The sequence below is a fragment of the Lates calcarifer genome, linkage group LG9, assembly GCF_001640805.2.
Source record: "Lates calcarifer isolate ASB-BC8 linkage group LG9, TLL_Latcal_v3, whole genome shotgun sequence".
NCBI classification, from domain to species: Eukaryota; Metazoa; Chordata; class Actinopteri; family Centropomidae; genus Lates; species Lates calcarifer.
In genome coordinates this window covers 664434-688926 of record NC_066841.1, presented here as the reverse complement: position 1 = coordinate 688926, position 24493 = coordinate 664434, and the positions used below count along the sequence as shown (strand labels likewise).

The following is a 24493-nucleotide window of genomic DNA, read 5'->3' as shown; positions in this document are numbered from 1 at the left end:
TGCAGCCTGAACATGAGAAAAAAAACTAACCAACAGGAGAAACTGAACCTGGATGAGCAGAGCAAATTTTTAACATTTTAGGTCTTTGTAAAACTACTTGCCTTGTTTCAGGATGGAATTAACAATTTGAGAAGCTGGAATCAGAGAATATTTGCCTTTTACTGAGACCATTAATCAATTATCAAAGCATCTGCAGATTATTTCTCTGTCAATCGACATATTGATCAACTAATTGTGTCAGTTTTAATCCAACAGACAATATAACGAGTAAATATTGACATTTAACATCAAGTTAACCTTACAGGAAGTAATTATCCCTGGTTATTGCAGAGCATGAGTTACATGATGTTAGCTGCTGACTTTACAGACACTGTATTCATGTGGAGGTTTGCTGAAAGCCCTTTGGCTCAGGCAGGTATGAAGCTTTCATGACAGCTCCTTCACCACCGGACTGTTTGCAAAACTTAAACAAATTTCAGAGCGGATGTCTCGTCCTGGAACAACTTTGACTGTTTACAAAGACGGGGCTGAGATGAATATGCTAAACACGACCGCAGCTCGCTCTTTCTCAACATCTGAACACGCTGAACCTGCTCACATCAGATTACAGACACCTTGAGACTTTAGTTTAGAAATAAAACAAAACGCTGCTCATGGAGAGACGATACAGAGCTGAGAGGACGCTGGGTGTAAGTGATGTGGTCGCCAACACAAGGTGGACGTGTCAGTAAGGTTCTATTTGTAAAAGACGGAAACAAAAAGCTAAAATAAACCAGTTCAAATGCACAATTTAGAACAAAAGACACAAAGACTCCCTGCCTGAGAGGCACATGGTGAATTCAAACACTACACTTACACACACACAGAGACTTGTTGCCAAAGTCTGGAGAGACGAGGAGAACAGTGCGGGTCAGAGGACGAGTGGAAAGTGGGCAACAAAGCAAAACGCTGACATCTGTCTCTGAAGTGTGAGGCAGAGCTGCTCTGCATGTTAACCAGCCGGAGTGACATTAACACAAAACTGATCCAACGCCCAACGACTCACAACGGACAGGAAAAAAGTAGAACCAGAGACGGATTTTGAAAGAGCGTGAGTAGAAACACAACGAGGCTGTAAAGGTGGACTGGTGAGTAGATGGGTTTTCATGTTAACGTCCCCGACAACCTCTGTAGTCTCATTTAGACACTCGTTAGCAACCGCCTTTTTTAAGACACGTAAAAGCTTCAAACATCAGGAGTGGGGGATTTACTGACCCATTTTATGTCCGAGAATCAAACCTGAAAATGTCTTGAGCTTGTGTTAAAACCACAGACCTTATTTCAGACATTTAACCACAAACACACTGACAACAGGAAGAGCTAACATGCTAACTTACTTCCTGGTTTTAGGATCAGTCTTGTTTCTGCTTCTTCACTGTCCAAACCTGGCGCCTACATTACCCACAATGCAACACAATCACAGGCAGTCTGGTCTAAGATTGAGGGCTGTGGTGCTAGTAGGTGCTAACGTGTCCTGGAGCCTGTCACCTAAACTTCTCAGGTGACGTCTAAACTACTCTTTTTACTGTCACACATGCAGCAGACCTCGCCAACATCTGGAAACAAACACTGATGTGGAAAATCGGAGGAGTTGCCCTTTAAATACCAGCTACAGTGGGCGGTAATGTGAGGTACCAGGTGTCAGTCACATTAGCATTTTAAAAGTTTGAGTTTCTCTCAGTTGAAGTGTTTGTTTCTGCTCCAAAGCAGAAGTCTGGAAATCACTGATTATCTCAGGCTGCTGAGGCCTCATAACGTCAGACAAACATTTTCACAGAGGATTGAGATTTCTGTCCATCGTCACTTCAACTGGAAGCACATTCAGAGAGGATCTGTGTCTGAAACATGAAATTATAACTGTCAAACACACATCCTAACTGTCACACACTCTGATGCAGACTGGACAGACCCAACAAAAACACCTTTACTGAGAACACGGAGCATTTACCATCAAACCAAACCTCCACTTGACATGTTATTTTCTTGAGGTTTCTGAGGTGAGAACATGAAAGATGCACCTTTTTAACCAGAGCAGCAAAGGAAGAGAAAAGGCCCTGGGGTTTTTTTTGTTTATTTGTTTCCTGTGCTGTGAACAGGAGGAGATAACCAGAGTTAAACCAGCGACCAGCTGAATTTATCACACAGCAACAATCTGTTTTAGCACAGAATTGTTCGAGGTCTAATGTAACTTAAGCTCCTTCAGTTTGTCACTCGTCACAGAGCAGCGTCCGTCTCTGCATCTAAACAAGAGAAAGGCCTGAGATTAACAAGACAGGAGCTGACAACACAAGACGTTTACTGCGAGTTTACTGCGGCGTTTCTTTAGCTGAGAAAACCCTCCTGCTGAAGATGATCATGTGACACAGGAAAAAGCTCCAGAAAAGCTACTAAATGGACCTTAAACTGAGATTATTTCCTCCCTGCCTGTGGGCTGTGCACACAGGAGGCGAACAAAAATATCGATATCCGGCTCAGAAGTCCACCATCAGTCAGGTTGTAATGAACACGAGCGGCGGACTCTGACTGTCGTTTGCCGTGCAGTTTGAGGAAGGTCACTGCCGCCAATTAATCACCTGAACAATTAAACGATCAGGTTATTGGGCGTCGTGATGGATTTCAGGCAGGTCAAACTGTTTGGGTCGTCCTCAGTCTGATTTCCCTCACGGCTGCTGCCACTTTACAAACGGAGCCGAGCTTTAATATTATTGCGGCCGTATTTTAACATGAGACGTAAAGTGTTGTCCTGAGACTGAACTTCGATGGAGAACAGACAGACAGACACCTGCGGCTCGCCGTTATTCTTTTTTCTTTGTAGAATAACAGTAAAACAGATTCTCTCTCTGTGTTTTTGTGCAGCCATTTTGTTTGAATGAACGGTTATTATCACTGGACAGTTCACAGTCAGTCTGCTCTTTTCTTTTCTATTTCATAAAGCATTTCAGCTGCGTTTTGTGAAGGTAAGATGATGTATAATGACGTTTAAATTGTTATTATTACAGTTAAAAGGAATTAGCATTTAATGACAGAAACACAGTCATAGTTCAGAGAATAATCTGACCGCAGCACTTGTTGACAGTCATTTAAAAGTCATAAAATAAAGCTGTGTCGTCGTGTCCGTGCAGAAACCGGCTGCAGATTCCTCTGATGTGAGGACAGTGTGAATCATGATGGATGAATAAAGAGGACAGACGTGAGAGGGACTGGAGGCGTGGACAGTCTGTTGACATACACATCCTGGCCTCTAGGAAAAAAAATGCTGCATTCTGGGAGAAAAACAAATAAAAAAATAAAATCTAGAGACGGGTCTTTAGGTCTTTCCACTTATCCCTCTCTCTTCTCCTCCTTTTCTTTCTTAGAGTCATCCTCTCCGTTTCCTCTCTCCAATTCTCATCACCTATTTTATTCCTCCTTTAATCAATTTCATTTCTCTCCCGTCGACAAGCAAAATGCAGCAGTTCTGGTCGGGTTCCCATGGCAACCGCAGTTGCTAGGCAACACACAACTCTCCATCATCCATTCCAGAAGTCTGACAGATGGAGAGGGAGAATGCCAAGGCAAAGAGTGAGAGAAAGACGAGGGGAGAGGGAGAGGGAGAGGAGGGGAGGAGGGGAGGAGGGGAGGAGGGCATTAGGAGAGAATGAAGAAGAAGAACAGAAGAAAAGAAGAAGAAGAAGAAGAAATGGCTAAAGAATGAAAACAGAGGAAGAGCTGTGCGGCAGAGAGGCAGGAGGAGGGAGGGGTGATGCAATCCAAATAAAAAGCAGCGGTTTCCAATAACCTCGTCAATGATCCTCTCTCTTTACACGGATTCATTCTCCGCCTCCGACCCTCCATTAGTCCACAGCCTCATGTTTCACTGTGGTCATTCCTTTATTAACTAATTCTGCTCGGGTCAGTTTTTATTACCAATGATATTTCACTGCTTCAACGTCCTGTAACGCTGTGTGTCCCTGACCTGAGGACTTCATCACAGAAACATGACTTCATCCTCATTAAATGCGTTTATAAATAATAACAAAATGAGACAGTGGCAGGAATTTCTTATGTTATTACTCTATTTCTGATTTTCACACGTGTAAACTCCTGAAGCATAAATCAGCTTTAATCCATGGATTAATACGAGAGATTATCAAGTAGGAAAAGTGCAAAATAAGAGACTCGGACCTCGACTGAATAAAATAAAATAAAGTGATTTCACATAAAGTAACTTAAATAGAAGAGGAACGAGTTCAACTCACAACACTGACATGTTATCACCTTGTAGTGCTAATGCTAACTCGTTAGCAAACGAGGTAGGTGTTCACCAGGTAGTTTCTCTGACCTCTGTGAGGATCCTTCACGGCCTATCTCTCTCAGGAATATAATCTCTTAATCCGACACATCAGAGATTGTGACCCATGTCTTTAGATCAGTAAACAACAACAGGGAAACAGGAAACATAAAAATATGTATGAATATGAAGCGCAGTGGTTATTGTAAAACTAAAAATCATATATGTGTTGAAAGTGCTGAAGGTGATGAAGTGGCCAGTATGGCAGCTATATTTAGAGCGTACAGCATGTCCATTACATAATGGCCATCGTGTCTGACACTAGTTTTGTCCGGTTCGTGGACTTCACTCATAACCAGGCACAGGACTGACTCAGTATCCAGCAGATGTCGAGACAGGTGGATCGGCTCTCCACTGTTTTCTTCAGCTTTGTGACCAATGTCTCGCCCCCTCAGGAGTTTATGGACCGCCACAGACGGCGAAGGCCACTCTCCAGATGGATTCTTTTAAATTGGAACAATAACTGGCCTTAAAGCTCTGATTCATTTCATGCACAAACTCATCCAAACTGGATCCATTCCAATTAGGGTATCTGTGAATATCACAATATTAACATTTTACTGCTGCAAAACTGTTTCTCTGTGTTAGAGAACAAACATTCCAGCAGCACTGCAGAGTCTTCCTCCTGACCTTGGTTGTCATGACAGTCAACAAGGCTCGTCGAGCTCAAGGACGACGCATGTTATGAGTACTAAAATCACGAGCGAACTCACGGCCGAGCCTCAAACAACTGTTGATTTAACTCGACTTCCTGCAGGACGAGACCAGAAATGGATCCAACACAGGTGAACACACCACCTGGGCCTGCACACGTCCCATCAGAGCATGTGTCCTCTCATTTTCTGCCACAATTAATTATCATATATTTTACATTTTGGATGCAGCACAAGCTCGTCATTTCTCTGAGGATGAAATCAGAGCATGTGCTAGATTTTCTACTGAATAAAAAAATATCTATTCCAGCTGAGAAAGGCGGCCGCTGTCCGTCCAGTGAGACAGGTGTGTTGTGCTCTCTCAATTTTGTCTGAATCAAACCCCCCCGGCTGCAGCATTTTAAATGAGTTGAAGGGCAGAGCAATAATAGAAGCAGACGGATTATTAAAGCATGAATGAGTCTCTCTGTGCCCTGCTGTAGAATGAAAGGTCTTACTTTGGAAATGTTATGCAAATAAAACAGCTCAGATAATTGAAATGTGTTTTAAAACGTCTCCACAGGCTGTAGTTTGAGTTAATAGATCATTAGGTAACAGGTTTTGATTCGTGGTTACTGTTTACATTGCTGGAGCTGCTGCACAGCTGCAGGGCGCTGACTTTGACCGTGTTGGACAGCTATCTGTTGTTACTGAAACATGCAAAGCCACACATTTGCCATTCAAATGTTACAGGACGCAGGCTCTCTATCGAGCTCTCTTCAAGCTGAGGCTAAAATGTTAGCGGCAGTTGATCCAGGCAGAGGACATGAGAGTAAAGAAGCAGCTTTGTTTGTTTGACAGGTAGTCAGCCGTATTATAAGGAAAAATTACAAATATCTCTTCGCTCTGACACAAACATTTACAGAGACAAAGTTTCCTCGCCCAGTTACAGCTGATAAACTATGAGTTCATAGTTTATCAGCTGTGAGTCAAAGGTCATTCTTACTGGATGATACTGATGAAAATGCATCCATAGTTCAGTCACAGAGAGAAGTGTGGATGCAACCGACACACCTGTACAGAGACTGAACCCACTGTTATATCACAGGGATTACAGAGGCTTGTTGATTACCTGGAACATAAACGTCCCAGAGGCACCAGCACATTGACCGGCCTGGTAACAAGTGTTTTCTGGGAGACGAGCTAATGAGACCTGAGACTTGGACTAATGACCGGCAGCAACCAGGGGGCAGGCTCTGGCAGACGGATGGTAACAGAGGAGGAGGAGGAGGAGGAGGAGGAGGAGGAGGAGCGAAGAAAACAGCGTCCATTAGCAGAGACACAGTCTGCTGCTGAAACTTTACGATGATTAAATGCTTAGTCCACCAACAGAAAACAATTAGATGATGGATTAATTGTTTAGAACGTTTGTGGCTTTAGTTTCTCAAATGTCAGGATTTGCTGACATTTTATAGACTGATTAATCAGTTACAATTTAATTAATTACAGAGATATTTGATTGTTTTGGGGGAATTTATAGGACACAAATGTGACGTGATTCACCTTTTCTAACAAGTTTATTTAGCATTCTGCTTCTAGCTTTAAAAAAAACCTCCTCCTCATCTCTTCTTTCTCGTGTCCTGAGTCCGACTACTTCTCTAACTTTCTGAAACCGACGATCCGACGCTCACTTCACTGCTCTTCCTCTCTCAGATCTTTTTTATTTGCTACACGCAACTATTTGTGGCAGTCACTTCTCACGTGAACAACTGTGAGCGCCTTCGAGAGACTGACCGAAAACGTCCAACATCGTTCTCCTCACATTTAAATGACGTCAGCCTGGGAAAGTTTCACGTTATGTTCTGATCTGACGAATGTTTCAACACTGCAGCTGTGTTTTCTGTCCACATTCATGTCCATGACACAATAAATACAACTCCTACCAGAAAAAACTAAATAAAGTGTCTGGTTAAAATATAGATATGCTTAAAGCTGCAGCTAAGGATCAATTTTTCTGCTCACGTAATAAATGAATAGTTGGATTTTTATTAAATGTCAGAAAATTAGTGATAAATGTTATTCTCCTGACGTCTTGTCTTGTCTAAGCCACAGTTCAAAACCCAAAGAGATTCTGTTTACAAAGAGAAAAAACTACTTGTTTCAGAAAACATTCTGTCGTGTTCAGCCGATCACCTCTTTATCACCTGGGAAGTATTGAGACATTATTTGGATGAGTGGGTGTTGTGGGGTTTCACGCTGGCGTCTAGCATGAGCATGTGCACACCCACACACACACACACACACACACACACACACACAGAAGAGAGGAAGTACAAGGCGCCAATACTGAACGTAAGAGACGAGGAGAGCAACAAGTCTGACAGAGGCAGAGCTGAAGACAAAGAGGAGGCAGGGAGAATTAACGCAGTCTATTCTCACAGGGGGGCTGAGACCTAGAACAGTAAGTAAACCAAGTAGAAGCCTGCAGGGCGACTGTGGTCCCCTGGTACGCCACAACTACTGGCACAAAGCCTGTCTGCTCAGAATGGAAACAGTCGGAGGAGCCAGCACAGAGGCGCTGCTACCGACTGGAGGGCAGGAGGAAGCAGGAAGCATGACGCTCTGCGCTGAGCCGCCACCGAAAACACAAACAACATCGCAGCCTGTAGCTCTGCATTAGGTAGGTAACTGTGTGCAGCTGACACCACACCGATGGTCAAAGATCCTCCTGATCTGAGACGTTCAGGACGACACGAGAGAAACCAGAAGTGAAACAACACTGCGGCAGGTTGGGATTAAAGTGGTCTGAGATCGATGTCTTTTGTCCAGTCCGCTCTGTGGGTTTGGATGTCAGGGACCAGCTGCAGTAATGGAAGAACCCCAGTGAGACCAATAACATCAGAGTTAACACCTCACCTCTGGCAACGAGCGATCAATGTGGTAGATGGAATATCTGGTAGATGCACTTAAGACTTTGATTGGAGAGTGCTTTAATAAACCTGAATCCAGGTTTGTGTTAAATGCTTAAATACAGTGAGAATAACCAGGGAAAAGTCAGCGTCTGCAGACGGACTCAGTGATGTTCGTCACACAGAACTATCCACTGATGTTTGCTAACATCAGAGCAGACGGTGAGCTCCAAGTGTCAGTTTAGAGGGAACAACTACAACATGCTCTACTCAAATACTGACTGATTACAAATGTGCAGTGATTGGCCGACGAGCTCAGCTCTGAACCGATTATGTTGTGTCACTGCATCGATGCAGAATCGTCCACATCACGATGCGTCGTAGAAACGATTATTTTCAACAGCTTCACTCCACACGTACTCTGACTCACTGGTTGTAGACTGTGGGTATAAACCTGACACTGGTCGCCTGTATCCTGCTTCCTGCCTGTTACCATTCACTACAGAAAACCTCCGGGCAGGGGTGTGAGGATACACTCAGCTCATGAGACAATTTTTAAGTAAACGTCAATGACAATCACAAACACTGCAGGTGCATTTTGAAATGTGTGTATGAGTTTCTAACTTCCAACTGAAGCTGTGTGTGACCTTCTGACTGAACTCCTCTCCACAGATGGAACATAAAAAATCTTTTCTCAGTGCAAACAATAATCAAAGTACTTCTCAATATTCAAAGTGTAAACAGAGACTGACCAGTTTCTCTTCAGGCACAATACAGAGCTAAGAGATCGGTAACAAACATATGTTGTCATGTCATCAAGTTTTAATATCGCGAGATCTTGTTGCATGAGATCTCGTCGCACCTCCTCCTCAGATTCAGATCGTGGAGCGACACACATCTTTTACTGTTTCTGTGGCGTTTTCTTTGCAGAGAATCGGCCATTTCAACGACAGCGATCGCCTCCCTGCGTGTAAGTGCTCCAACACGTCTCACAGTTTTCATCAGTGGGTGGGGTTTTCCCAACTAATTCCCTGAGCAAACTCCATCAGCTGATTAAGAGGAAATGTGGTTGAAAGCTCTGAAAAGATGCCAGCAAGCCAACGTCGACTTGAGGTTTTTTTTGTTGTTGTTAAATTTGAGTATATATGGAGAGCATGTCTCAGAAGAGTAATGCACAGTGGTTGTGTGAATGTGATCATATTCAAATAAATCAGATTTAAAGTATTGTTTTATTTAATTGTCTGTGGAGGAGCCGTCTCGTCCCTCCTCAAGAGGACTGCTAGCGAACGCTGGTAATTCTATTTAGACGGCTGCAGCATTTCATCTGATTCTTCTGAGTGGTTCTTTAATGCAATAAAAACATTGAGACTTACCAATTTTCTGGTTGAAAATTTTGTCAAATGTCAGTTCGTCTCTCTCCTCGAGGTACTTCTGCATCACACTGCGAATACTGTAAAAACAAAGTGGGGGGGGAGAAGAGGAAGAAGTGGGTTAATGTACACCATCATTATCAGATCACTCAGCCAGATGCAACAATAACTGGATCTCAGAGACGTCATCCCCGTCTTCCTCCACCTCCACCTTCCATCCCTGATCCTGGCCTCGGTTTGGGACTCTCCCTGCCACCTGTCCCCTGACACAGCAGCAAGGGGGAGGAAAGGGAAGGGGGAGGGAGGGGGACACATGGGAGGCTGCGGGGGAACCTGGAGAGATACATGCTACCCAGGGAACGGGTGTTAATGAGAATGAGAGTGGGGAGAATGAATCAATTAGCACCCCCTCCACGGGCCCATTAACACCACACCAGCACCCTACGTACACGAGAGGAAAGTGGCCGGGCTTCACCTACAAACACCTCGGCAGGAAACGCACTGAGCATGTGCAGAGGCGTGGAGAACCTCTGGCTCCTTAAGTGTCTGGGTCACAATTTTTTCCAGTATTTACATTCTGATACCGTTTGCTCTTTTTCCCCCAGTTTCCTCGTAGGCGATAGGTGCTGTTGTTTTCTGTTCCACCAGGAGACAAACAACACTTATCATCACCGACCTTTTGCTTCCACTATGAAGTCCAAAGAAAATACGCGTGTGTAGACGTAGATAAGCATTTCCTGGATAAGATGTGTGCGATTGCTCTGAGCGCCGGTGTGATTTTTTAACACTAATTGTCTTTGAGGCGTACTGACTGAGTTATAGATGCAATGGGAGTGAATGAGAGCTTCTCACACTTCTGTATTAGGATTTTAATGCACAACGGTTAATAATTCATAAAGTGCACATGTCATAAGAACAGGCTTATGGTCCATCAGTGCACGATACTGAGTGTTTTGAGATTTGAATGGCATCTCTCCTTTACACGGTTATAAATACAATGGGTCTCCATGGACGTCCATAGGTTTTAATGTGCCATAAAAAAACTAATAACTCTGATACTGTACATTAGGGCTGTACTAAATATTATTTTTTGGGCTTTGAAGGTTCAGTGACAATAAATTGGAGTGATGTTTTTTCTGTAGCCCAGCCCTGAAGTTAGCATCAGCCTGGTTCCCTGCACATTTCATTTAGCTCTGAGCCTTTCTTCTTAGAAAGTTAGTAAGAGTTTGAAAGAGCGTGAGTAGAAACACAACGAGGCTGTAAAGGTGGACTGGTGAGTAGATGGGTTTTCATGTTAACGTCCCCGACAACCTCTGTAGTCTCATTTAGACACTCGTTAGCAACCGCCTTTTTTAAGACACGTAAAAGCTTCAAACATCAGGAGTGGGGGATTTACTGACCCATTATATGTCTTGAGCTTGTGTTAAAACCACAGACCACACAGGTGAAGTTCTGACACCTCTGTGTATTCAGGTAAATGCTAGCTTGTGTGCATAACTGAGGACTTCGAGGTACAAATTGGATAAAATATAATTACTATGGGATTGTCTGTAAAATGTAATAAATAAAAAAGTCAATCTACAGAATTAGGGACAATCTGAGGTGTTAATAGTCTTGGGAGCATTAAAACTATAGAAGGAGATGTGGAAATTGTAAGTTAAATAATTTCTTGATTAAAATACAATTCACTGCAGCTTTCACCAAAACTATTTGCTCCTGAAATTACAGCTCATCACTGAAACCCCCGGCAGACTCTTACTGTGGTGGGGGTTTGGAACCTTGGTGAGAGCAGTCTGACTTTTTACAGGAGAGTGGGAATGAACAGTGGATGCAACATTTCTGCAGCGACAGGAACAAGAACCTAGGAAGTAAACACTTCCTCTTTTAAAGTGCAGGCCTGTTTGTGTGCCCCACTGAATCATCAGCAGCTGACTCTGGATTATTTGTATGAAACCTCACCACTCGAGACGCCACAAAAGAGAGAGACCACTGGTAATATTTACTGGAAGAGTCACGCTTTATTCGGCGTAAAAGGCGTACCTTGGGGAGCAGACGTTTCTGATACAGTACGTATGGTTGTTGAGGTTTGGTCACAGAGCATGTCAGCTGTTAGTGAAGCTATGTGTTTGCTGTGCAGGGTGATGAAGACACAGGTGCATAAAATAATAAACAATGCACCACAGAACACTTGTAAATGTTCAAAATCACTGGAAAATAATAAGTTAAAATCTCAACAGCAGCTTCTCTGTCCAAAAACAACGTCCCTGTCGCTCTGACACACACACAGACCTGGTTGTGTACATGTTGTCACTGTTTTTTTTTTTGCCAAACCAAACCTCAGTTAGTAACAACAGCAGCTTTACACATCAGTGTTAGCTTACGGGAGCAGATGACCGGAGCACAGCCGAAAACAAAGAGGCTCCTGCTGTGACAAAGCAGCCTGAGTGACAGAATGACTGCTGGCACATAGCGATAAATAAGGCAATATTATCTACAGGGGGATTGCCGTGACGCTGGGAATTTATGGGCAGTGGGCACGAATGTAAAAGCACAAAAGCTGGTATTCATTTGCTGCATTATAAGCAGCCTTCAGTCTCAGACAAAGACAACAGAGATGAGACAATAATCGACAAAGTGCAGAGTCACATGTGCCATCGTCCAAATACAGAAACAGTCAGACATCCCTGGGCAGTTCAGCTGCTGGTACAGAGGGTATTTGCTGCAGGGGTTGGGGCTCCACGTGCCCCCAGATACATCTGCTTTTTACTGGAAAGAGAAAATGACTGAGCATGTTTATCTCCACAGTCCTGACAGATTTCTGAGAAAGTGTATGTCAGCTCCTGCAGAGCTGCGTCGTAGCACTGTTACACCATACATACACAAAACTCCAGCTATAAAGTTCAGCCTAATGCTGATTTACACGTCCTGATGTGTGATGATAATGCATCACTAAAGAATGTGTCCCATTTCTACGAGCAGCTCTCACCCTGAACTGATTTATTCAACAAGTCAGTCGTCTCAGTTTAGAAAAAGAAATCTGTGACGTTGCCTTATGCTCCATTTAGAGCTGCAACGGTTAATCAATCAACAGAAAATTAATCTGATACTAATCACTTTCAAGTAAACATATCAATAATTGATCATTTCAGATTCTCAAAAGAATACACTGCTTTCCTCAGACTTCCATCACAGTAAACTGAATAATTTGCCGTTGGTGATTTTAAATTGGACGTTTAACGACGTCACTTCAAGCTCCAAGATACAATAATGAGCAGTTTTCACCGTTTTATGGACAAAACAATCGATTGAGAAAATAACCAGCAGATTAACCAACATTCACTCCACACACACAAACTAATCCACAAAATCCAGGTGTTTCAGATCGTCTAAATGTCATATAAGAGTAGTTATATGTGTAACTTCTTTTTGGTGAGATCATCTGAAGAGATTGAGAGCACCACACCAACAGTGGTCGAACCACAGTTTCATGAGTGCCGTGCGAGACATAATACCACCGGTGTCGACTGTATGACTGATGTAAGTCACTGATTTCTCTCCAAATGTGGTGCAGATTTTAACTGTATTTCCAGGAGAAAATGTAAATGAATGCACATTTACGACTGAACGCAGATGTCAGGAGTTCATGTGGACAAAGTGATGAAAATATGGCTTTCCTGTTTGTTTCATGTACTAATGAGGAGTTCAGCCAACTTCACCACTGAAGCCATGTTTAATTTACAGCATTTTCAGGGAGCCGGAGCAACGCACCGACAGAGTTGTTGTCAGTGTTCATGGAGGTTAGGAAACAGAAAAACATTCAGTCTTTGAGCAAGACATTTTCCTCCCACCAGAGTGACATTGCAGGGACGCTGCTGTGTCCTGTTAGTACCTGCTCTTCGCTCGCCGTGTGGTTGGATACACACAAGGTCCATTAGAACATGCACTGCACCTTCCTTTTGGCTGCAGTTACATAATTCTGCCTCCATTACATCTGTTCCAGCATGAACCAGCTGTTAGCACAGTTAGATGGGAACGTGCTTACCTCGACAACAACATGACCCACCCACTATAACAAACCAACCGCCGCTAAAAGCCCCCTCTACCCTTCTACTGCCTCCTAGGTGACCTTTCATAAACCCCAACAGCTACAGCCGGGATGACAAAGCAGTATCTGATGGTGGGAGACCCTTCCAATGTTATCTGACCCACTTATACAGCATGTCTCCCTGAATGCACTTAAGTGCATGTCACTGCATTAGAGCTGCAATAATCAAATATCATTTCAGCCACTTCTCAGGTAAAAATGACAAAGTTTCAGCTTCTCAAATGTGACAATTTACTACATTTCCTCATCTTATATCACACTTAATTGAATATCTTTAGGTTTTGGACTGTTGATGAGACAAAAAAGAGGTTTTTCTCTGATCTACCGTGTTTTATCAACTAAATAATAACAAAAATAACCATTAGATGCAACCCTGCTGCATAAATCAAAGTTTAATTCATTTTATAAATGACTGAAATTGTTTTAAATTTCATGATTACCACACTTACAGAACCTGCAATCCAGCCACTCAGGCTACACACTTTTATTTTACAGACTTTTAAAAGTTATTTCAGTCTGTGCTAATCTAAAGTGATACTAGTATTGTAATGAAAAGGTCTCGACATCGCTGAGCTCCAGGTGGTGGGCGAAACAGGTTTCAAAACCCACATATATGAGTGTGCGTGCCACGGTGCTGAGGTCTCAGCTGAGTAAGTTTCAGTGCAGCAGTAAAAGGTCAGAGTACAAGCAGAGTAAAGGTTCAAAACTGGATTAACTGATTTCTCTCCTAATTTCCTTTGACCTATCTTTGTTTTAATTCTTTCTTTAGGAGGAAAATTACAAATTTAAAGCAGCAGCAGCTTTCAGTGTGTAAACGAGCTGCTGATCTCCACACTGACACTGTAACAGCATTGTGTCGGTGACCCTTGCACGCTACAGCAGGTATGCAGATGTGTAAATATTTAACATATGAACAGGATGTCACTGACATTTCTATAGCTGGGTCTGTGGGCATGTAATTGAACTGTGTTGATAACACAGCACCAGGTGCTGAAGTTCTAACCTGTTTCATTTTATTTTAGACTCTTTATTTTAAACCACAATTTCTTATTTCTCACAGTGTAACAGCACAATAAGCAGCAGTATATTTGTTTGTGCTCTCTTAAGAAAAGCTAACTTCATACCTGATGATACAAACATGACCCGAGCGGTGGGAAAGAGCACTTATTTCAGCTTATTTAAGCCTCTAGACATGTAATTACTCTCTTCGACCAGGAAAACTAGTTAGACTTTGAAACCTGTTTTTCTGGCTACTGCTCCACTGCAAGAAGAGGAGGATTTAGGGGGTGTGAGTGGAGCCGCCTACAAGACAAATTGAGCAATTTTCACACAAGCAGTCACGTCCTATTAATCCACAGAGGGACTAAAATGATTCTGGTTTAGTTTTAGTTTCAGTTTGAACTCCTTTATAACGGTTAAAACATTTACACTTCAATATTTTGTGCTTAAAATCTACAGAAAAGGCTGTTTAGATTAACGATGCTATCTCTGAGTAGTATGATCTGATGTCCTATTTGTAACAAAGCATGTGTAACCTGATCACGGGACAAGATATCCTCCAATACTAACACTGCGATCTATTTTCTGATCATAGTTGCTGCAAGTTCTCCAAAAAGTGGGGGAAAAATGGACAAAACGAGCCACTGAAACACTGACAAGGCAACAGGCGTCTCTGGGAGGTCACAGGAAACCATGGTGACTCAAGTGTGACAATGGCGTGCTGGAAAATTATATATATATGTTAAGAGTGTGTGCGTGTGAGTGTGTGTGCTTCCAGTGTTTGACGAAGAATGGTCATCAGCTCTTTAATAATGAGTCACTGCTGCATCCAAGGAGGACACAAGCAAAAACTGTGCAAACTACACTTCCCCCTGAATGCTGTGAAATAATATAAAAACATTATCAGAATCAATATTAAACTCATTTTGTTTTAGGAGATCAAACATGTTGTTTTACCAGGACTTACCTGTGCCACTGACAGATATTTTATCCATATTTTTACTTGAAAGAACTTAATGTGAATCCAGAAAACCAGACTAATTAATATTTAGAGATTCCAGTGTGGCATTATATTATATTAGCCTACACTGCAAGATTAAGATATCAGATACTATGTAAGGCTAATCCATTAATGTAGCATAGTACCTAGCCTTATTATGTTGCTAAGCTAGCGAGCGTTTAAGTTTTTTTGAGTTAATCAGCCTTAAAAGTGTTTGGTTAGTCCAGTTTAACCTGCAGGAGTTTCTGAACGCTGGTGTAACATGTTCTGCTGCTACAGAGGAAATAAAGCACATCATCTGCTAGCGTTAGCCACAGGTACTCGACTGCTATCTACCTGCTGGGAAATGACGCCAACCCTGCAGCGCTAAAGCTCGTTTCTCAACCAACAAACTCAACACAACAAAGAGACACTATCTATTTACCAAAAACCTAAGCAACACAGAGCGTTGTTTCTCTCTCTAACAAACTATTTTAGCTGAGAACCAGAGCTTGAACTTCAAACACTCAGACACATTCAAAATAGAATATTTATTTTCTTCACCATGTTTGAATGAATGTTTGGATTTTATCCAAGAAGAGTCGACTCTAGGATGAGAGGTGAAACGTCTTCCAGTATCTACAACCAGCAGCAGGACGTCTAACGTCAGAAAAACCTGTATATCTCTGAGATTAAAACTACCACCGGAGCCTCCTGGATAACTCGGCCATGTCTCATGGATTTCTCTGTAACAGCGGGGTCGTCCAATCGCCCTCCCCCACGCCTCTCATCTCAACTGCCTCCAGTGTTGCTGTCAAAATCTCACCTCTCTGCCAGAGGACACAGCCTTGGCCTGCCGAGAATGTGGCAGCACCACACTATCTCCAAAGTGCCACATTTAACTGCCCCCCTCCGCTCCAACCGCCCCCTACTCGACAAGCATGAGGCCGAAAGCTTCACACATGCACAACTGCCACTGCTAAACCCCCTCGCATACATAAAAGTTTGTCAGTTTGCACACAATCTCCACGGCCTTTTATCAAGTTCTGCTATTTTCAGGAACTGGTTTCACAGATAGCATCCATACACATCCTTTCCCCCTCTGTCTCTCTGTGTGTGTTGGCCACATTATTCTCAGATCTTTTACAATCCAAATTAAAGTAATTCCTCTGAATCCATCTGAAGCACTCAGGCGTGATAAGGATATGTGGGATACAGAGAAAAACATAATGTTGGACACATTACTGTAATAATAACGACCTCGTGGCCTGATCTTTTAGGTACATTTTCATATTACACCAAGTCTTGCATTGCTGACTGATTTACTCAACAGCAGTGTAATAATAATGCTTTTACAAGTCCATTAGCTGAGGCTTTTATCTCTGGCTGCTGCAATAAATAATAAAGCTCATATCGAACATGAAATGATTTAATAAACCACATTCACAAAAGCACTGCTCTACACTTGTTCGTATAGAAACCTCAGCCTGACACAGCTGATAACTACATAAACTACAACACTGGCTGAACTCTACCTGAGGTGATCTCCCTGATTAACTCCTCCTCTCTGCTTGATAATGTGTTAATCAAATGGCATGGTGTGTTTTTTCACTGGGATGAGACTGTATATACTGTCAGAGCCTCGGTGGCACGCGGCTGCCAATCCTCGGATTAACTTTGAGCGTCAACGTTTCGCAACCTGGATTCTTTGACTGAACATCTAATGAGGAGCAGTGAACTCAATTAGCATGGCATACGGTTACACTGTCAAACAAGCTGAGCCTGATCAGGCACTCAGTGGCTACAAGCAAACAGCCAAAAGTTAGCGCTAACGCTGTATATGAAGGAGAGAGCCGTCATTCCAGTCCAACAGCACCAATCTGTATAATCACACAACTGATCAATACTGGTTCAGAGGAGCCTCTACAGCAGGTTTTAATACAGATTTATTGATTTAATAAAAGTAGCTCATATAGCAGTTACTGGTAATCCAATCATATAAGGGGTTTCCAATGTAATTGAACAGTTGGTTTAAGAGTTCTTCATCTACAGAATAAGGGTTGGTGATTTATGCATCGCACTAAAAGCGTTTCCTCTGAGCCACAGAGCTCCATTGTTTGTCCGAAAACTGTTAAAAACACATCACTGTTACACTGGGTGACATGTTCCTTCATCACCATGAACACACACACACACACACACACACACACACACACACACACACACACACACACACACACACACCGTCCTGCTACAAGAAATACTCACTGCAGCAACAAATATGAATAAATCCGCCACTGAAAATAGTCCCTTTTCTGTTGGACTCTACAGTGAGCAGCTGGTTTTAGGGAATTACTAAAGAAGAACAACAAAACTACACAACTGTGAGGTGTTTTTAAAGATTTACATTTTCAGTAGGAAGCACTGAGCTCAGAGGAGAGAGCCACAGGCAGAGTAAGGAAGTCAGAAAGCGCTGAGAGATGGACTAACACACTGTTAGTTTTGGTTTTGGTTAAACTTTATATGAGATCTAATGACAGTAAGGGAAATTTAGAATAACACTAAGCTTATATTTGGAGTTGTAATTCACGTTTTTCTAAGTTATGGTAAGACGAGCTTTGCTGTTTCATGATAAACATGTCACCACTGACTCTGCCTGATGATCTGCCACAGTAGGGATGAGATGTGATTAATTGGTGATCAATTAAACACCTTGCATGCCTTAGGGAGCGATGCAAGCTGTTTTCCATGTGACACAAGGAGCCCAATTAAATGTGTGTTGATAACTTTGATAGAACGTTCACCCAAAATAAATTAAGCACATCAACACCCAACCAGTTTCACTATGACCTGCTAGTCACACATGACTGTGTATATGTGCACATATTCTTAAATTAAAACCCGATAACTATTCTTGTTCCTCTTCTTCTTCTTACGTACTCAACAGTTTAAGTTTCCCTTTAAGTGTCTTGCACATTTAGCTTTGTTTAATTTGTCCTTCAGGAGAACTTGTGTTTAATCTTTTAGATTTTGTTGAGGCCATGTTGAGGGACATTAGTTTAATTACAATAATTTACTTCTCTTGATTCAAATATGCCTTGAAAACAGCCTGTGAAAGCGGTTAACACTTCCATCAGTATTAAGTGATCAATTCTAGGTCATTAACAGCTGATTATTGATGAAGGAGACTGCTACACAACACAGCTTTAGGTTGGAGTTATCTGAATTACAACCCTTTAAATCTCACATGTACCTCCTGAACAAAAACTACATCTGTTGTTTTAATCATTTTGCTAAATGCTAACAAAGCTAAGGGCTGAGTTACTACCCCTGTCAGCAAAGACGCCAACTGTCCTTCATGAGGAATGGGGATATGGTAATGCTGACCTACTGTAGTTAATGTACTTGCACGTGCACAGATTTTATTCTCGTGCACAGCGAACCCATCATACATGAGCTTAAAACTAATTTCACCATTACAAAGACAGATCTCCTGTCAGTGGAGAACACTGGCTCCAAAAGTTCCACTAAAATCTTTTATTTTAACATTAAACACTGACGCTAAGTCAGTTTGAAATGTCGTAACTCACTCCGCTCGCACCAACAGTGACCCATTTCCACCACAATAAACATATTTTAAGATGTCGATTGAAACTTTACAAAACCCACTTCTGCAGCATATAACATATTTCCTCAAAACATATCACCAAATACACATCTTTGGTTTGTCATTATCAGCTGTTTGTGTGTTTAGAGCAAATTTGCTTGAACCACAGTCAGTTGCCTGGAAAATATCCTGGTCAAAGCAAAGTTAATGTGCGTCTGTACTGAGAGCTGAGTAGTGGTCATATTTACGACAGGGTTCAGGACCGCGGGGGGCGTGTAACGCCACGCCGCCACTGTGTTTTTATGCCACATTAACACGATTTTTGTTTGGACAAACACTTAACGTGACAGAGTGTTAGCTGTGATGGAATTGGCGGGCTCGAGCTCAAGCTTCAAGTTTCTACGAGTTCATTTTAATATCATACAGACATGAACCGAAACCAATACCAGCCTGAAGGAAGGAAACCCACATTTATCAACTTAGAAACCATTCACATAAGGTTAGCAGTGATGTTAAGTTAATGTAATTTGAGGCAAATGGGCTAAAATATGTGAGACTCCTGCTGTGGTTGTTTAAACATCTGAGACACTGAGAAACATCTTGTAACAGATAACACATCAAATATATATCAGATGTAAAATGATCATGTTACACAGTGAGCGGTTTGATGTTAACCTGTGTCAGTTAATGTCGAGAGTTGTCAGTGAAGAAACATAATCGGCTGTTCTCAGCTGCTGTTGTCAAGAAGTGCCAGAGGGGAGAATTCATTACAAACCCTGAGAGCCTTTTCTGCCCGTGCACTGGAAGTGAAATTGCTTTTTTAAACCTGCCAGGAGGGCAGGGCATTTCCACTTTCTGTGACGGATGAATGGATAAACGATGTATAGAGGACTAATGAGTGATTTCATATCCTTCTAAACTACAGACGACAACTGATCTACACTTGAACATTTAATCAGCTATTATGGAATATCCTTTAATTAGCTAATTTCAGTTGGAAAAATCAACAGGCTGCGTATTCATTACTGCGTGTAAGGCTCTGTCTGGATCATTGCTTTCAGCTGATCTGCCAAGACAGGTCAGTCAGTAACTGAAATAGCTGACCTCCTAAAAGAAAAAAAACACACTCTTGGTTTAAATATCATGGTTGTTTAACTCCTGTCACCGTGTACAGCCGGTCGGTTTGCACACGTGTGGGTGTGTCAATAATAGTTTCCAGTTTGTGATTAATAAATGTGAAGCACAAGGAGGTGAATGTAAACATGTTGAACACAAATTAAATCTGACAGCGGTGCCAACTGCCGGCTAAGATCTGCTCTACACTGAGCTGCTGTTCACACACACAATGCATATCATTTGACTAAACCCAAATAGCACTGTCAAATTTACAAACCTCGTATGAAAAACAGCTATCTCAATAACCAAATTTTAACCACATCCTCTTCAATCAAGTTGCATGCTACATGCCTGAAACCTGGCCTGAAGACTCATCGTCAAGCCTGTGTGGCGGAGGGGGGACAGAAAGGGTGTGCAATTATGTGTAGATGTCAGGGTGCGTGTGTGTAGGGTGGGTGGGGGGCTTTGTGTTATTTAAATCAGATTTTAGCTGTGGTCTCGTCTGATGGCCTGCTTGTGCTGGATGCTTTGCAAACAGCATGGACGAGCGGGGGTTTCAGATTCAAGAGCTGCATGTAGTGATAGTGCAACTGCATCAAAGGGCTGACAGCGAACACACCACCACAGACAAGACTGAGCAGCCTACAGCTGAGTGTGGCACATGCTACAGGAGACATATTTATGATGTGACTGACAGTGAGGCGAGCTGGCAGCAAGGGAGGGATGACTGTCAGAACATTTTGGCACAGAGAGAGCAAGGAAAGGGCAGGATTAACACCTGCAATGTCTGGAAATACATGTCAATACCAAAGGAAATATTCTGCAGGAAGCTGCACCACTGTCGCCCTCACTAAGCTACATACAGGAGGTTAACTTCTTGGTAATGTTTAAGTAAAATGGCATGCATATTCCAAACACTGCATGGTTGTTTTTGGTGATATGATGAAGCCACTGAGTTGCAGAAATCTCCAGCTCTACAGTCACATTTCACTTAGCATCTACGGCAAGTCACAGGTTTGAGAGGAAGCACGCCTCCATCTCCCTATATGGCTGCACAGCATGCACAAAAGATTTCATCCATTTGACAGGCAAACAAACACAAGCTATTAGACAACAGCACTGACACTAAACAGCTGTGTGTACGTGTGTTTTTATGTTTTTTTTTACCTGGGCTCAGGCAGGATGATTTTCTTACTCGCCCGGGCCGCTGGAGTAGATTTGCTCTTCTCCATCGCCATCAAATAACTGACATCGGCGAGTACTGCTTCGAGGTCCGCCATCTTTCGACCCTGGGACGACCAAATCAATAAAATAACCGGGCTCAGGGGGTGGGTGGGGTTTTTTTATGTTTCACGGGATTAAAAAACAACGTCCTGCACCAGATATGACCAACATCAAGGGCCGAGGTGCGCGACGGGGCCGGCTGAGCGGACGGCGGGGCTGACCATCGACTGGGAACCGCGTCGTTGTCTCCGGGTTGTAGTCTCGCTCACTTCGCCTCAAACTACCATCATTGTGACAGAAAAAAGGAAATTCAGGAGGGAAGACATTAGGTGACAGGTTACTCAAGAAATTACAGTCACAAGGCCCGTTAGATCACCGAGCTTGTAATCCCCATTTAGTGCAAAAAAATGCAGGTTTCTTCAGGGGCGATTTGTGGAGGAAAAATAAAGACTGATGAGATCTGGTTTGTAGTAATGTGATATGTCTCACAGAGATCGGGAGATGCAACCAGATGCTGGATGTTGGAGACAGCTGTCAAACCCCACGGGTCTCCGGGGAACCTCTCGATGGAAATGTGTCCAAACGGCTGTCGGTTTGTCTCCGGTGCTGCTGCATGTGTTTCAGGGATTTTCCTCAAAATGTAAACACTGGTGCGGTTGAAAAAAAATGTTCAGATTTCAAGAGGCTGCACAGTAAGAGAGGAGGAGGAGGAGGGGGGAATGTGGCTGGCTCCTTTCTGTGCCTCGACACCAGGGTTACAGTGATAAAACACGTGTAGTTGGTCTCAAATAACAACTACAGAGGCTGAAAAGGGGGAAATAAAGGAGGGAGGACACTGGGCGACAGGTTGAAATGTGTACCATCAGGGTGCTACTTCGTCCTCAGTGGATCTCTGCTGGTGCAACCCCCCCAAAAAATGCAAGTCTCTCAGGCGCAGTTTGGCACATGTAAAACCACACAAGCGCAGGTTAAAGATGAGCCAGGACTCATGATCTGCATTCCCTAAAAAAAAGAAAGAAAAAGATCCACACACCACCACACCGCGGTTGTTTATGTTGCCGTCGTTGCCGCCGCTGGCTTCCTGTGTAGGGGCTGCAATGTTCCTCCTTATCGGCTCATCAATCACCGAAAAATGTCGCCCGAAAAGATGTGGTTAAACACTTTAAGAGGTTTAGCACCAAAATCCAGCCCGGGCAAGCGGGTGTAATCGAGTTATCACGAGCCAAAGTCCAACACGTCCGCGAAGCTAGCTCAGTTTTTAGCCCTGCTGGCGATATCGATATTTGGGTTCGTCCGCTAGTTAGCTACCACGCTAGCTAGCAAAATGAAACCTGCTAGCCCAGTAGGCTAACTAACGAATAATGTATAGAGAGATTAATCAAACTATACATCCAGTTTGGGTTTAGGAGAGACGTTAAAATGCCCTCGTTGCCAGTAGCTAACACGGTCACCAGCTGGCACTAAACTGTTAACACTGGCTCGATTTCAGACAGACTTAATAAGCTAACGGCTGCGAGGAGTAAAAACTGGCTGCTCGTATTGGGGAAGTCTCGCAGCGTCTCCCGGGGAAAAGAACCCAAAAAAATGGAGTCTTCGAGAGTCCAAGTGGAGTCAAAAATAATGACAAACCCGCAGAAAATAATCCATAGCTGCTTGTTGAGTTACCCCGAGCGTTAAGGGGGGGGACCCTCCTCGCCTGGAGACCCAGCAGAGAGCTACTGACTGTGGGCTGATGGTGACTGTGATGGTGGCGGCGGTGGTGGAGGAGGGGGGAGGGAGAGAGAGAGGGAGGGAGCGCCGCTGGGAGATGGAGCTCGGCCGGCCAGCGGTAGTCCGCCGCTCGGGTGACCGATAACTTTCCCTCTCCGCTGTAAACTTGTAGTTTAAGCGGGTAGAAGCGGCGTTTCTGGCCGCTGCTGGTAACACCAAACACGGACACACCGCTGCCAGTCCTGAGTGTCTCTAAAAAAAAAAAAAAAACCGAGGGGAGCCGAGCGGGTCGTCGAGCTCCGACAATCCAGCCACGAGCGACTCCTGCCTACCAGGCTATCCGCGCTGAGGGAGCCCGTACTCGGCTAAGTAGCTGTCCGGTCCGCTGCTTCCCGGCTGGCCGCGTGCCAAGCGTTTCTGTCCGCTCCTTTCGGTTTAAGCTGTTCGTTTTCCAGCTCCTGTATGGCACATGGTTCAGTTAAGTCCTTCGATTATATTTTCTGTATTTTTTCTTCCCTTTGCTAGCACAGTGGCACTGCTTGCTTTGTGGTTCAACTTCCTCCCACTGCGGCGGTGAGAGGCTTGTAAAACACGGAGCGGGTCATTGCTGGCGGGGCCTGGACCACATCGAGTGTCGACTGAGGGGAAAAAACTGTATTATAACTATATTCTTCAACATTTTACTCCTACAGTTTCATGCATTGCAGCAGAAATAAAACCTTTGCATACAACCACAGCTGCATAAGTAGGAATTTCCCTTTTTCCAGTTTTGGATTTATTTTTTACTGTGCTGATTTACGACTGGGAATTTAACTGGGAATAGCATAGACCAGTGTGTATACAGGAAATTTCCCACAGGGGGTACTTGAACTATAAAGAGGGGCACATTGCGGCCTGTATGGGGGGGGGCTGCGGCCTCTGCAGCGCAGTAAACAGGCTTTAACCCTGCCTCTCTCTCAGCCTGTGTCCGGGTGAGATAAGTTGTTTTTCTCTGTGCATCTTAATGGTCACGAAGCAGCAGCCTCTGACAATTAATATTACAGCACGGTAAGTGGTTTTCTATAGGAGGCCCGCGGTTCGTTGGGTGTGTGTTGTTCAGGTGGAAACGCAGTGCCGTTTCCTGGCCGGCGGTGGTAATGCTCCTGATACAGGCCTGTAGGTTCCAGCAGGCCTGCACACTGAGAGACAGCATGAGGCTGGGGAAGGCAAACAGAGCAAGTCTGGTCCTCCAGCAACAAATACTCAAATAATCAGGCAGGTTTTATCTCAGAACATTTCACTTGTTCAAGCTTTTTTTTATCCTTGATTATCTCTGTAAGATATTAAAACGTTTTAACCTAACTTTAACTTTTAAACATTTTAACCATCTCATTTCTTTTCCTTGTTTTTTTACAGCTGCAGTTGCAAATCTTTAAATTATCACTCAGGAATCGACTGTACATAACAAAATATACAAGGTTTGTGTAAATCCCT

The 24493-nt window shown here is 43.3% G+C and overlaps 1 protein-coding gene across 2 annotated transcripts in view; it reads right to left on the bottom strand.

Moving 5' to 3' along the window:
* The window catches only part of grk3 (G protein-coupled receptor kinase 3), a 53628-nt gene extending 29849 nt beyond the window's left edge, over positions 1–23779 (bottom strand). Inside the window, exons 1-3 of one of the 2 annotated variants that reach the window (XM_018694503.2) lie at positions 21800–23779; positions 21254–21590; positions 9284–9360 (exon numbers count right to left, since the gene is read on the bottom strand). In XM_018694503.2, the coding sequence (XP_018550019.1) occupies positions 9284–9360; positions 21254–21366 (190 nt within the window). In that variant the 5' untranslated portion in view covers positions 21367–21590; positions 21800–23779. Of the gene's footprint in view, positions 1–9283; positions 9361–21253 lie in introns of both variants that reach the window. The other variant, XM_018694494.2, reaches the window with a different exon arrangement.
* Between the last annotated feature and the right edge of the window lie 714 nt (positions 23780–24493).